This window comes from Mytilus californianus, unplaced genomic scaffold (assembly GCF_021869535.1).
Source record: "Mytilus californianus isolate M0D057914Y unplaced genomic scaffold, xbMytCali1.0.p SCAF_7, whole genome shotgun sequence".
Lineage (NCBI taxonomy): Eukaryota > Metazoa > Mollusca > Bivalvia > Mytilida > Mytilidae > Mytilus > Mytilus californianus.
Genome location: NW_026262723.1, coordinates 105,432,889 through 105,448,713, shown reverse-complemented (window position 1 = coordinate 105,448,713; position 15,825 = coordinate 105,432,889). Strand labels below are relative to the sequence as shown.

Here is a 15,825-nt window from a genome sequence, read left to right as displayed (position 1 = left end):
TCATCGCCAAAAGAAAATTCAAAACTAAGTAGACGTGAATAAGTATTTTGACATCTCAATACTGACAAGAGACCACAAATATCGCCCTTTGATTTGGGTTGTCTACGAATATATAGTCCATAGTGTGGACTGTGTATTACTTAAAAAATAATTCATTGGGACCTGAATTTATATTCGTTTTACCACGGTTTGACCTTTCATGCTAAATATTTCTTCACGAGCGATAGCGAGGGGTAAAAAGTAAAATAACAAAAATACCGAACTCCGAGGAAAATTCTAAACGGAAAGTCCCTAAGCAAATGGTAAAATCAAAAGCTCAAACACATCAAACGAATGGATAACAACTGTCATATTCCAGACTTGGTACAGGCATTTTCTTATGTAAAACATCGGCATAAAAAGCCGACCCGCGATAAAATCGATATAAATTCAAGCCCCTATGAATTATTTCTATTCTGATAGAGCAAAAACGGCAATTCGTTTGGATCGAAGCGCTCTAGGGGAAAGCAAATATTTGCTGGTCCCGTAATTGAATACACTATTAATATTGCCCTAAAAACGAAGAAAGTCAATTAGTAACATGCTTAAACGTTTCAGAATAACATACTTAGACAGGTTATGATGGCGTTAAATGATTATGAAAATATAATTATTGTGTACAGCATAATAAGAATATATAATAAATATTTGATAAGATAATGGACCACACAAATCACCAACATCTGCCTCCTGCATAAAAAAGTCATACAGATAAAACTAGATTGAACAAGAAATGGTCCAGATAACTTGACTAGGTACTGGTACAAACATTGTGATGTTAATTGTCAGTTTTAATTGCGCACAAACGTCCTCCTTATCTGTTTACTCTGTCATTAATGTTTGCAATATTAAGGTATTAGGACTAGGAATACGGTAAGTTTTTACAGAAGACAAAATTCCTAGGATACCTTATAATACGTAACAGAGAGAATGAAGATATCACTGGGATATCCGTACTCATAAGTAGAAGACAAACTGAAAACGTCATGGAAAATTTTTTAAAAAAATCGAAAAGACAAACAACAGTCTACAAAACACCACATAAGAAAACTAAACACTAAACAACATGAGCTCCACAAAAAACTTGTTAGCTAATCATGATCAACATGTGGCAATTGTCTTGTTGCTTATGTAAGTGCAAATTCGATGGGAAAAGGATCGGATTGTGTAAACGTGTCCTGCTATGTATGCATTAACCGATATGATAATAAAAACTAGCTAAACTATTACGATAGGGACAATAGGACACAACCGATAAATTGGAAGGTTTGAAGACCTTAAGGTATCTTAATGACTTTGACTTTTGTTAAGATATAATACAACAATAACCTGAACGATCCTTATCTAATGCAAAGTGAGGAGTTTACGTGAACGATCGTTATTAATACAACTATAGATTTAATTTTTCTCCTTTTGTTTTTGTGTATATCAGGTTCCAGCATATGGTTTACCTTTAATACTTTCAAAAGTTACATTGTGTTGTTGCCAGAGGTTGGATTTGCTTTGAATCGTATATAGACACGCGCGATTGGGTACTTAATCATAGACCAATTATCTTTGATAACATTTTGATGGAGGAAACCTGTATATTCCCCTGAATGACACATCTGAACATTTCACTTTCTATGTATCTAAGGTAGTTTGCAATTATTTTCGACTTTGTTACTAGATGCAATGTTTCAAATTTTCGATTACTTCACTTATTCTATGCCAATCAGTATATGGAAGGATCTGATCTTTTGTTTGTGAATATGCAGAATATTTTTTTAAGGCAAGTCACCAATATTTAATAACAAAATATGCATTTCAGCAAACATATTAAGTTATGTAGTGTAGTATAAACATTTTATAATAATCGTTTCGCGTGTCATTGATCACTTTCATAAGATCTGTTCCAAATATAATACATGTGTATAACAAATAATCTTTATGTAAACTTTTGACTTCAGTGAACCCAATAAACTTAAGATAATACAAGCCACTATAAGATTTAAACTAATTAAAAATTTAACAAAAACTTTAATAAAATAAGGAAAATTAAAAAGACATTGTCCACCGGGAACATACAGATACTAACTGTGTTTATATTATACTTTGGTACACATATTGTCAAAAGAATACATTCGTTTATATGGTTGATGGTTAATAATTAAAAATCAAAAAGCAGAAAACGAATAAGGCACGAAAGGGGAAATCCTTATAAAACATTTGAAAATCTAACGACCAATGGGCAATACTTATATAATTGGACCAGATTAACTAATTAAGGGTAAAACTTTTTAAATGTTATCGAATCCTTGTCTGCAATTTATATGAATATATAAATAGTCAAATATGTAACAAATAGTCTTCTTTATTTTGTTTCATTTATCATAATTATTTCGTTTTAACTATTTCACTTCGGTTGACTTAAAGATCTATATGTTACGCTTCCCGGAGGGTTATATTAATGAGTTGGTCATTACCAATCGGAATAAAACACAATTAAATGGCTGTAATAAAACTCATGCAATATTATCTTCAAAGACAAAAATGTCGCTTAGCACCTATCTTATTGACTGATATTTGAACAGACAGTCGGTATTCCAATAGATACTAATTGTGCGCCCCTACTCGCCGACTTATTTTGTACTCATATGAAACAGAATTCATACAGAATCTTCTCAAAGACAGAAAGACAAATCTTCTTGCTAATTTCTTTAATTTTACTTATGCTGATGATGTTCTGTCATTCAATGATAAACATTTCAGTAAGTGCTTTCATCTAATAGAGCCCAGTAAATTTAAGATTACGGATAACGAAAAGGTCTGCTTCATATTTTGATCTTTTCCTCGAAAACGACTTAAAACTTGAATTTATGACAAACGTGATGATTTCAACTTTTCAACTGTCAACTTTACTATAAAATTGAGAATGAAAATGGGGAATATGTCAAAGAGACAACAACCCGACCAAAGAGCAGACAACAGCCGAAGGCCACCAATGGGTCTTTAACGCAGCGAGAAAATCCCGCACCCGGAGGTTGTCCTCAGCTGTTGTGTTTGTAGACTGCTGTTTGTCTTTTGGTCGTTTTTCGTTTTTTTTGCCATGGCTTTGTAAGTTCGTTTTCGACTTACGAGTTTACTATTTCTTAGGCATCTTCCGCCTCTCTTTTCCCATTTCTCAGCAGTAATATACCTTCTGTTTCATCGTACGTGGTGTACATATTTCAACTAATAAGTTATGCTCGTGTATGTTCAAACTATACGGCCTTTATTAACAGGACCGTGTACCGTACACGAAAACTTCTCTAACAGAATAACGAAGGCGGACGACTGAAACCGACACTACATAAGTTTAACATTAAAGTCACCACGACGAATTGATTGACCGATACGATGTGATGTGGCTCAACTCAATGGCGTCATGTGTTTGTGGTCTTAGATCTTTAGATAACAGAATATTCGTCCAATGTTTAAATAATTGAATGTGTCCTATTCCCCATTGTGCCGGTTTTACTTCAGTGTTGATTCATATAGCGGCTGAATCATGCATAGCAGGAGACGCTTAACCTGTCTACGCACTCATCCATGTCCCCCCTTTTTTTTTTGAGTTTATGCGATTTCGTCAGTTTGTGTTTTATGCTATGATTTGTATCTGCCTAATGGATTTAGGATATTTGAAAATCGGTATTCGAAATTAACTCGTCGACAAATAGCAGTTATTCCCGCAGAAAAAAACCCTAACATGACCCGTTTATGTTTGAATTACACTTTAAATATTGATCAATTAGGAATTAGATATTGAAAATTTATTTTCGAACTGAACATACACTGCAACAATACTTATTAAGGAGTAAATCTTTAGCAATCATAGACAGAATGGGTTTTGGTTTTGTTGAAGGCCGTATCTTGATTACATTTATGTCGTTTGGTATCTAGTGGATAGTTGTCTCATTGGCAATCATAAAAAAAAACAATCTTCATTATCACATAATTATTCTCGTAAATAATATAAATTAGCATGACCTCCAAAACGTCCCACGGAAACTATTTATAAATTATTAATATCTATTTAATAAGCAATCAAATTTGAGACAACAGTACCCTACCGATGTTCAAATCTTGTAGATTGACATGCAATTGTCCTCGAAAGATTCACTAGCGAAAATACCAGCACTATCATGTTGGCATGAACTATTATTGATACGGTAATTTTCTATAATTCAGTGTTCATAAAACGTTTAAATAACCCTTAACACTCTGGTGTTCTTACCACAGGCATAGGTTTGACCATATTTTGTACAACATTTTTGGAATGTTTGGTGTTGAATGCTCTACAACTTCGAAATAATGATTATGATTTTTGAGGCCCAGTAAAAAGTCTCTATTCATATTTCATGTACTTAATCGTAAGACTTCTATCCTTTATTAGTATTTATATATGACATCACTTAGGTAACGAATAGCTTTTTATTTTAAAACTTTCAGATTTTTATCTTTATTCATCTTTGCTTTGCTTTGTTTAATTTGTAAGTCTCTTATTCTTGGTACCTGTACATTGGTAATATAGGAATTATAATAGAACGACCAAAGGTCCGATGTTCCGTAACGTAAATCAATAATCTAGAACATATCTTAAAAATATTGGTATGAATATTATCAAAGCTTATATAACACAATTACAAAATGTGAAATATAACAATATTTTTTTCGAAATAATGTAAACAAACTCCAAAGACACGCACCACTTTAAATTCTTGCCTGGTATATGTTCTTTTGAAAAGTCACCCACAAAAAGTTACTTTTCTTGTTTTTCAGTTGTAACACCAATTAAATTTCAGCTTCTTTTTTAATGTAAAGTATTACTGCATATGAAACTTAATGGGTCCGAATTTTTTAAACTTAGATAATGCAAAAAGGATTAAGTTAAATTAAATTTTCACACAAAAATCATTTCATTTTTGATCTTTTATTAGAATAGAATATTTAAAAAAATAATATTGTAAGCTTCTGTATCTCTCGGGTTATATGATGATTTTTTGATTCGAGCATCACTGATGAGTCTTTTGCAGACGAAACGCGCGTCTGGCGCAAATATAAAATTTTAATCCTGGTATCTATGATGAGTTTATTATGATACATACGGTAGTATTTTCTTACTAAAGTGAAGATCCCTTGCCACGCAGAAAATCATAAAAGTAAACGAGTCAAAATCTTTTAAAAAGCTGCTCACCAATGTAAAGTTAATCAAAGATGATAAATCTCTATCTGTCGGAAATGTAAAAGAGGGACGAAAGATACCAGAGGGACAGTCAAACTCATAGATCGAAAACAAACTGACAACGCCATGGCCAAAAATGAAAAGACAAACAAACAAATAATAGTACAGATGACACAATATAGAAAACTAAAGACTAAGCAACACGAACCCCACCAAAAACTGGGGGTGATCTCAGGTGCTCCTGAATGGTAAGCAGATCCTGCTCCACATGTGGCACCCATCGTGTAATTTATGCTATCGAATGTAACGGATGAAACAAAGATTATACCGGTATTGGCCAATAAAGGCAACAGTAGTATACCGCTGTTCGAAACTCATAAATCGATAGAGATAAAAACAAATCCGGGTTACAAACTAAAACTGAGGGAAACGCATCAAATATAAGAGGAGAACAACGACACAACAAAAACACAACATTAAAATGTAACACACACAGAAACGAACTATAATGTAACAGTGGCCATTTTTCCTGACTTGGTACAGGACATTTTAAGAAAAAAATGGTGGGTTGACAAACATTACGCAAAAGGTTTACTATTCGCCGTCAAGATATCCAACACCCAGAAACTAGGATGTTTAACGTCAGTGGACACCTGGATTTATGTGCTGCCAAAAATTTACCGAAATATATATATAGTTTCCCATTCTACCAATGTGACGACCAATTTACTGAAGAAATGAGAATAAAGAAAGAAAACGTGTTCATTAACAAGTACAAACCAAGCTTGAAGAGATTAGAAAAAAGATAAGCATCTAATATAAGGATAACTCCCCTTTTTATGTATGGTTAAGAACTATCGTGTCGTTACGTTACCATTGACTTCATTTACACTAATAAAAGGATTTTTAGTTCAATTCGAACTTAAATATTTTTTTAATTTTTACTTGTGTGGATGCAGATTTGATTTAAGTATATATATAAGCTAGTAAATATTATAAAAAAAATGAAAGGTTCGACCATTAAATAAGGATGAGCAGAAGAAGTGTGAAATAAGAATGCGTTTAGAACTCTAACTGAAAGATACATAAACAGGTCTATTTGGGATGAACTGTTAGTGAATGCATTCAGTTTTAAATAAAACATTTATTGTATTAAGAAAGATCTTACATTTCAATGTATCTTTTATGTTTCTTCGTTTGCAGATATTTACCTCACTTTGAGATTTTGCAAATCATATCATCTTTAATCTAATTTCAGATTGCCATGATAAGAGCTGTGGAAGTAATAGTCTGTTTTAATTTGTTTGTATATGTTAATGCTCAGTAAGTACAGTTTTGAAGTTTTATATGGTAGAATATTGCTTAAAAGAAGCATTTGCTAAGGAAATAAAACAATGAAATGAAAATACACTTTATAAATTTCGTGCGTCCGAAGTGCTTATCTGGATTTACCTTATTTAGGAACGGTCGAACTTGATGAAATAGAATTAGTAAAAAAATGTACAATAATCTGCGAAATAGTTTGGGATGTAATGAAATTATAAAATGAACGTATTAAAATTTCATTAATGACCAAAAACTTAGATGGGAACATTTGGTCTTTTTCTTTTTTTCCCATGGCGTTGTCAGTTATTTTCGACTTATGAATTTGAAAGTCCCTTTGGAATCGTATGCCTCTCTTGGGTGTCACATTTGTATTCGACCGAAGGAATGTAGTAATAATTTTTATCGGAAGAGAGACTACGATTAGAAATATTTATTTTTGTAAATCTGATTTGTGGAATGCAAGCTTAGAATTTATTTATTCTAAAAATGAAAAATAAAATGGTATTAATTGATTGATTGGTTAATTATTGTTTGCTAAATATCCAGTGGTTAATGTTTCATGCTTATTCGGAAACAATTGAACATAAATAAAATACGGTAGTTTTGGAAAGGAGGGCAAATATTCAAACTTCAACTGTATAGAGGGTATGCTGGATAATGGCAGAAAATTTGCCTTGCAACAGGCCACATACGGAGTTTTGACAAGGGATATTTTATATGCAGACAGCTTAACACTCTCCCTACACGTGGCATCGGATTTAATGGGCCAATTCCGGTCGTACGAGGTTTCGTTTTTATATAACACGGACAACCGGACAAACAAACCTTTCATTTCCTGCAGGATGGAATAAAACTCGTTGACCATGTTTAGATACTCCATGAAACACTGAAGATACAAAAACAGACCAGTTTACAATTGAATTTCGAATCTGAAAATATGCAAGTCAACAAAATAAACAATAAAAGAAATTGTTCTTATAATAAAATTGGATATATTGCAGTAAACTGAAAAAATATGTAAATTAGCCTGATGTTTACAGGGAGGGTTAAAAGACTAAAAGATACTTTTTTATTTGCTTTTTCTTCGATCTCATAAATCCAAAGTTATCGAAATTGATATTTGAACTTACAACTTGAATCACAAGTTATATGAATGCTAAATTCTCATCTTCGAAATTTGATTTTTATCATCATGTTCTACAAATATATTTGACGCTTTTGTTCACAGTGTTTTATCGCTTCACATTTTGGTTAGATTCTCCTAATCATATGTTATAGCTTTTGAAAATGAATGTTTTGCACTCGATGAGTAAACAGTTTTCCTCATTGATTTAACTTTATGATAAATTCGTATCGTTTCTTTTGCTACCATGTATATAAATTTAGCGACAAATTCAATTCAGTGTCATTATTCTTATAGAAAATCAAATATAAAACTTGGCTTCAATGTTTCAATGTAAAGCATAATTGTTATCAATTCAATGGAAATATAAAAAAAATATTTTAATTCCTTTCAGATCGATTTGTGGCCATTATTACTCCGTAGAATCAAGGTATAAATATAAGTGTGGATTGTGGAATGCTTTTAGATGTACCGGTACGAGGTAAGCTATACGCATCAACCTTATTATAACAATATACTTGCCTAAAAGAACAAAATATGTAATTTATTTATCAACAAAAGAAACGCACCACTTCCATTTATTTCTATGGATAAAAGTATTTAAAAATGATTGAAATAAGGCAAAAATTTACACAACGTTTTTCCATAAACACCGAATTCTGACAATACGAGAATTTTCATAATCTTATATTAATTTTTGACATCTGAAAAAACACATTTTTAAAAAATATTGCCGAATTTGTGAATACCTAAGTCGTGTGAATCTTTTGACCTGAAGACCACGAAAATGACATTCATATTTAGTTTCTTTAGCGAATTATTTTCTAATGACCAATTTGAAAAATAAATTTTCCACGACATTTGATTCTTGACATTTGTTGTTGAAATCTCCATTGTCGCTACAAAAATGAAAGTGTCTCTGTAAATTCTGCATCAATTTCAACGTTTTGCTTAGAATATACTAGATTGAGCCCCGAATATTAAATCCATTGTTTGAAGATAAAAAATGATTTAAGGGGATAAAAAGACACGTAAGAAAGTAAAAAATTAACTATTTTTGTGCAGTTTTTCTTATAAAGCGTAAACATTTACAACCAAATAGGCCAAAGAGTAGAGAATTTTATGAAATTTGGCAAATCGTCTGGATTTCTACCAAATCTAGGCGCAAGATTCGACAAACTAAATATTCAAATCAGATATGTGTAAAATATTACAACAAGCACTATGTTAAGAGATCTTTTTAGTCGACTCGTGCGCTTTGTTTCCAGTCCAAAAAATCAATGAAAATTTACCTGTATTTTTTTTTATTTTCGTGAACTATCAAAATGTGTGCTATTTGTGACGTCATGAAAAGAACACTAATACGTAAATTTTTAACAAAAAGGTATATTCCCTACCTGGTCATTTTTTTTTTATTATTATTCATTGTAATATTGGTCAATATATTCCTAATTTGAAGTTTTAGCTAGAAATAATGGCAATTTTTTGGCCTTATCGAACCTATTTCTTCGCAGCAAAAACAAGAAATTGTGAAACTACTAAATATGGTAACATGTGGTACGTTATTTGTATTGTTAATTGTATATGGTCACAATCATTAAACGTCATTTGCGAAATGAAAAGTTGAAAAGCTAAGATTGGACGAAAATGTCAAAAAACTAATATCAAAATGAAAATCTGCTACACTAGCCTCATTTTTGGACCTCGTCATTAACCTTTTCACCGCGACGTTTTTTAAAGGCAGTGGCTATTCGTCCGGCTAGCCGGACAAATAGTCAAAAATGTCTATTCGTCCGGCTAGATAGCATTTTTACGGTATTTTGCTATTTGTCCGGCTAAAATATATAATGATGAAGATATAACATCGTGTTTTTAAGGAGATAAGTAAAGGCTGAATAGTTCTGAAAAATATTGTCTAACATCGTTTTATGAAAAAGAACTCATTGAAAAACCTAGGTGATTGATTTGATCACCGATCGGACTTTTATATTGATATTTATACACTCAGCTCGTTTTAGTTCATGCTCATAACATATCATGCTAAAGTTCTGAATATAGATATAGGAAGATGTGGTATGAGTGCCAATGAGACAACTCTCCATCCAAGTTACAATTTATAAAAGTAAACCATTATAGGTCAAGGTACGGCCTTCAACACGGAGCATTGGCTCACACCGAACAGCAAGCTATAAAGGGCCCCAAAAAATTACTAGTGTAAAACCATTCAAATGGAAAAACCAACGGTCTAATCTATATAAAAACGAGAAACGAGAAACACGTATGAACTACATAAACAGACGACAACTACTGTAATCAGACATAATATGCATGTAAAAGTTACCAATGGAATTAAACATGACATACTCTATCGAAATTGGACGGCGTTACTGTCAAAAATTGGTCTTTGCAATAGCGGTAGCTTAGTGTCAAAATAAAATTACAAAGATCAACGGAATCTAAAAATGTGTCAGTATGGCAGGAAAAGAGAATAACGTTTTGTATATATCTAAATCTCGGTTGCTCGTTTATTCGTTTATCTCACAAAATATGGCTTGTGCATGCATATGCATTATTGTCGCAATTGCAAGATACAAACCAGAGTGTAATTGCACTTTCTTCAAAATATACATCTTGATTGTTATAAAATCTATGTCTTTTAGGGGAATGGGGACCTCAAATACCTCTCCCATTATATCCGCTTGTGTATTTTATGCAAATAAAGATATGGATAAACATTGAGCGCTCACAAAAATGTTTAACTTCGCCACATTCTTCATGTGCCTGTCCTAAGTCAGGAGCCTGTTGTTCAGTGGTTGTCGTTAGTTCAGGTCTGCTTCATATTTTTCAAGTCGATGCCTCATATAGCCAACCATAATGTCTGGGTTGTTCTTTTTGTTGAAGGCTGAACGGTTGCCAATAATTGCTGACATTTACTTCAGAACTTTGGTGGATAGTTGTCCCATTGGCAATCATACCACATCTCCTTATTTTCTATAAAGCTTGAAAAGAATTGAAAGCAAGTGGAGCATGACAACATGGGACACTGTCTGACTATAGGCTATAGAGAATATAAAGACGTCATGAGCTTAAAATTTAATCAGACTTGGCCACAATCACCATTGGGTATAGAGTTTTAGAAATTGTGTGCAATGACCACCCCCTTTTTCCCAACCAACATGGTCGACAAGGCTAAAAATAGAACTTCCGGGGTAAAATGCAAGTTTTTTCTATTATCTTGAAAACTGCTAAAGATAGAGAAAATCTGACAGGGGCAGGAATTTTCAAAATGTCGAGATTTCCCTACCATCTATTTACGTCAAAACTGTCAGACGAGCTTGTGTTGGAGTTTTTGCCCTTAAATGACATAATTTTTGCCTATTATTTTAATCTCTGCAATAGATAGATACTTTACAATACAAAATTCGTAAAGGGTTCCTCGGATTCTTGTTTTGAATTGTCTTGATTGCAGCTGTCAGTGTTAAAGTATAATGTTGACCTAAAAAGTGAGTCCAGTTATCAGTAAATACTAAATTGAAAAAAATCATTTTTTTTAGATGCTATTTCTTGATCTTGAAGATTAGCGTCTGTCCAAGTTTCATAACAATCTATGAAGGTGTACAAATTTATCATGTCAAAAAAATTCAATCCCAGATTGTCTGTAAATGTCACCTGTAAAAAACTAAGTCCATCTTTCAGAAAAATACTGAATTGAAAAAAATATGTTTTCAAAAGTTTGCTTCAGACATTATTTCTTAATCATAAAAAAGCTTCTGCCAAAGTTTTACAAAATTGTATGAAGGTTTGCCAAAGTAATTGATGTGTAACAAATTTTTACCCCAGACTGTAACTACTTGTTAACTGTAAAAAGATCTATGACCATTTATCAGTAAAATACGTCAAATGAAAATAAATATTTAATTAATGAAGATTTTTTACAATTTTTTTGCATTTTTGCCATAAATCTTAAAAACTAAAATATATAGATAGAAACTTTAAAAAACAAGAAAAAATAGATTTACAATTATTTCGTAGAAAGAAACAGTTAAATACATGAGATGAGTTTAATTTTGACGAGTTAACTCTAGTAAAAATATGACAGCACAAATTATTTTAGAAGCCTGTTTTTATAATTAGATTTCTTTGTAATATCCCCTTGGTTATATAAAAATCAATGTTATGGTGACTGTAATTTGTTAGCTATCTACACCTTGTTAGATTATTGCTCTTTAAAAAAAACGCTTTAAAACAATATGGATATACAGATTGATTTTTTAAATTTTTTCAGAAATTGCAAATGTTGACATTTTTCAACAGAATCATAGAAAAATATCACAATCAGTTTTTTTTGGTCTAAACATTCACTTATTACACCTTGGTATGCTTTGTTTTATATTTTACTTTATGAAAAGAAAAGAAATATCGAAACACTTATAATGTATCAAGAGCAGAATGCTTAATTTGAAGAAACTAGAGGCTCTCAAGAGCCTGTGTCACTTACCTTACTCTACTTTGGTTTTAGATATCATGTAAAGATAGATAAAAATCATAACAGATACCCAAATAATGATTGAGGGCAAATTTGGTTTAATATTGGTCCCGTTATTTAATAAAATATCCTGGTGGCCATCTTGAACAGTAAATTAGCAACAAAGAAGCAACACTTGGTCAGCACCTCATAAGGAACATTCATGCCATGTTTGGTTTCATTCCATTCAGTGGTACTCTAAAATAAGACATTTGTATGTATTTCCAATAGGGTCCTATGTTAAACTAAGTCCCCCGCTGGCGGTAATTTTGGATGATGGATCGCCTGCAAAGAAACAACACTTGATCAGCACCTCATAAGGAACATTCATGCCATGTTTGGTTTCATTCCATTCAGTTGTTCTCTAAAAGAAGACATTTGTATGTATTTCCCATAGGGTCCTATGTTAAACTAAGTCATCCGCCGGCGGCCATCTTGGATGATGGATCAGCTGCAAAGTAACAACATTTGGTCAACACCTAATAAGGAACATTCATGCTATATTTTGTTTCATTCCATTCAGTTGTTCTCTAAAAGAAGACATTTGTATGTATTTCCCATAGGGTCCTATGTTAAACTAAGTCCCCCGCTGGCGGCAATCTTGGGTGATGGATCGCCTGCAAAGAAACACCACTTGGTCAGCACCTCATAAGGAACATTCATGCCATGTTTGGTTTCATTCCATTCAGTTGTTCTCTAAAAGAAGACATTTGTATGTATTTCCCATAGGGTCCTATGTTATACTAAGTCAACCACATGAGGCCATCTTGGATGATGGATCGGCTGCAAAGTAACAACACTTGGTCAGCACCTCATAAGGAACATTCATGCCATGTTTGGTTACATTCCATTCAGTGGTTCTCTAAAAGAAGACATTTGTATGTATTTCCCATAGGGTCCTATGTTAAACTAAGTCATCCGCTGGCGGTCATCTTGGATGATGGACCGACTTTAAAGTAACAACACTTGGTCAGCACCTCATAAGGAACATTCATGCTATGTTTTGTTTCATTCCATGCAGTTGTTCTCTAAAAGAAGACATTTGTATGCATTTCCCATAGGGTCCTATGTTAAACTAAGTCCCCCGCTGGCAGCCATCTTGGATGATGGACCGACTGTAAAGTAACAACTCTTGGTCAGCATCTCATAAGGAACATTCATGCCATGTTTGGTTAACTATATGTGACTAGCCACTTCCATGCTAAAGAGGGTTCATTGTCTAAAATTTGCGTTTTGTATATTTATCTAGAATATTCGAAACAAAACTCTCTGTCATGTTATTATGACATATTTGTTGTAACAGCAATGAAACGAGTCATTTCGAATACCGGTATGAAAATGAGACTGTTCTATGACGACTTTTATTAATTGAAGGCACTAATTTATCAAATACAAAATCATTGTATCTATTGGCACTTAGTAATAGCGTATTTGAATAAAATTCAAAGAATTAAATTTACTACAATACAAACAATTCTTAGCTCTATTTTAGAACATGTAATTTAAACTTGTTGAAATGAAGTTAGTTTAAAATTTGTCAAAGTAAGCCTTAAGAAGTCCTTTTTTTTAAATTGTCTTTTAATTTAGATGTATCATGCATGTCTCTATCCATAGTATGCGACGATTAACAATTTATAAGTAGGTGTTCTCATATATGATTTGATACGGTGCATTAATTATGGATATATTTCAGACTCCATTTATTAAAGAAAATCTATAGAGCAGAGAATTTTGATTTTTTTGTAGCTCTATTTTAGAACATGTAATTTAAACTTGTTGAAATGAAGTTAGTTTAAAATTTGTCAAAGTCAGCTTTGAGAATTCCTTTCTTTAAATTTGTCTTTTAATTTAAATATTATGCATGTCTCTATACATACAATGTAGTATGCGACGCGTAACAGTTTATAAGTAGGTGTTTTCTTATATGCATTTGATACGGTGCATTTATTATGGATAAATTTCAGACTCCATTTATGAAAGAAAATCTATAGAGCAGAGATTTTGTTTTTTTTTAGTATCTATTTAAAATGTAGATTCAAATATTATTTATTTCAAAAGATAAAGTAAAACTTCTTCAAAACTCATATATGATGTATAGTTCGGCGTCCGCAAAAAAGAAGCCAAGGTAAGGTAAAGTATCTATCTCTTCTTCACAAATACGTATTCCATTGAATCTCGATATTTATCATTTTTATAACAATGACGTTCTACCTCGATAAGCCTGGAAATGTCATGGCGGGTCACAATTTTTATACATAAATAAAGGTACCAAATATTAGTTAATATTATATAATCAAAGCACTGTAAGCGCTGTAGGCATTTAACCAAAAACCAAGGCAAAAAATAAAGGCAACAGTAGTATACCGTTGATCGAAACTCAAAAATCGATAGAGATAAAAACAAATCCGGGTTACAAACTAAAACTGAGGGAACGCATCAAATATAAGAGGAGAACAACGACACAACAAAAACACAACATTAAAATGTAACACACACAGAAACGAACTATAATATAACAATGGCCATTTTCCTGACTTTCCAAACGTTATTATGAAAACTGTGGCAGTGTTGCTTCAATGTTTTTTTTAAGATTTGAAAGAACAAACATTAAACATTCGTATATTGTCCTTTTTGTTCATTAAATGAATTGATTATTACGGCAAATTAATTAATATTTCATCAAGGTTTTCAAAAGCAACTCATATATCAATGTAAATGACCCCCATCTTCACCCCCATATGCATGATGTTACTCCGTACCAAGTTTGGAATAAAATGACAGGTGATTATAAAACAGTTGGTCAAACATTCTCGGGCTTTACACTGCTTGAAATATTTATATGTATTCTTTAAAATGAGCTATAAATGAAAATTATTATAGGCCCAGAAATAATTTAATAAATAATTAAAGTAAATTCAATTAACCTAGACTCATTTTTTGCATCAATAAAATTTATAATAAACAAGAAATAATTGTAACAGGATGCCGTTACGAAGTCTCCCAAACAAAGCCCCCTTAATTCGTCATTCCCATGGTCTCCTGACATTGGGCAAAGTCCAATTCATATTGGTTTGGTCTAGTAAACTGATATGCATATGTGACACCGAGGAGATTGACCCTGTATTTCATTCAATTTTTTTGGAAATGATGAACAGGAATAAATATGGTTTAGGTGTGGGTATCTCGACCGTTTACAAGTTTTCAAACAGGAGGGGTGGGGTGAACCCAGGGACTCCCCCTATATTTCATTTGATTTGTTATATTGTCCCATACATGAATACCTATGGGTTAGGGGTAGGGATCTCGACCATTTCCAAGTTCTCAAACAGGAGGGGGTGGGGTGACCCCAGGGACTCCCCAAATATTTCATTTGATTTGTTATATTGTCCCATACATGAATATATATGGTTTAGGGGTGGGGATCTTGACTGTTTACAAGTTCTCAAACAAGAGGGGGTGGGGTGTTACCATGGACTCCCCCTATATTTCATTTGATTTGTTTTATTGAAATAATGAATGCTGTTACGAAGTCTCCCAAACAAAGCTCCATTAATTCGCCATTCCCATGGTCGCCTACATTGGGCAAAGTCCAGTACAAATTGGTTTGTG

At 32.6% G+C, this 15,825-nt stretch overlaps 1 protein-coding gene across 1 annotated transcript in view; it reads left to right on the top strand.

Annotated features, from left to right (window-relative positions):
• Positions 1-15,825, top strand: part of LOC127709343 (uncharacterized) — an 82,738-nt gene that overhangs the window by 1,334 nt on the left and 65,579 nt on the right. The window contains exons 2-3 of the mRNA XM_052214816.1: positions 6,501-6,565; positions 8,086-8,172. Of these exons, the coding sequence (XP_052070776.1) occupies positions 6,507-6,565; positions 8,086-8,172 (146 nt within the window). The 5' untranslated portion in view covers positions 6,501-6,506. The remainder of the gene's footprint in view (positions 1-6,500; positions 6,566-8,085; positions 8,173-15,825) is intronic.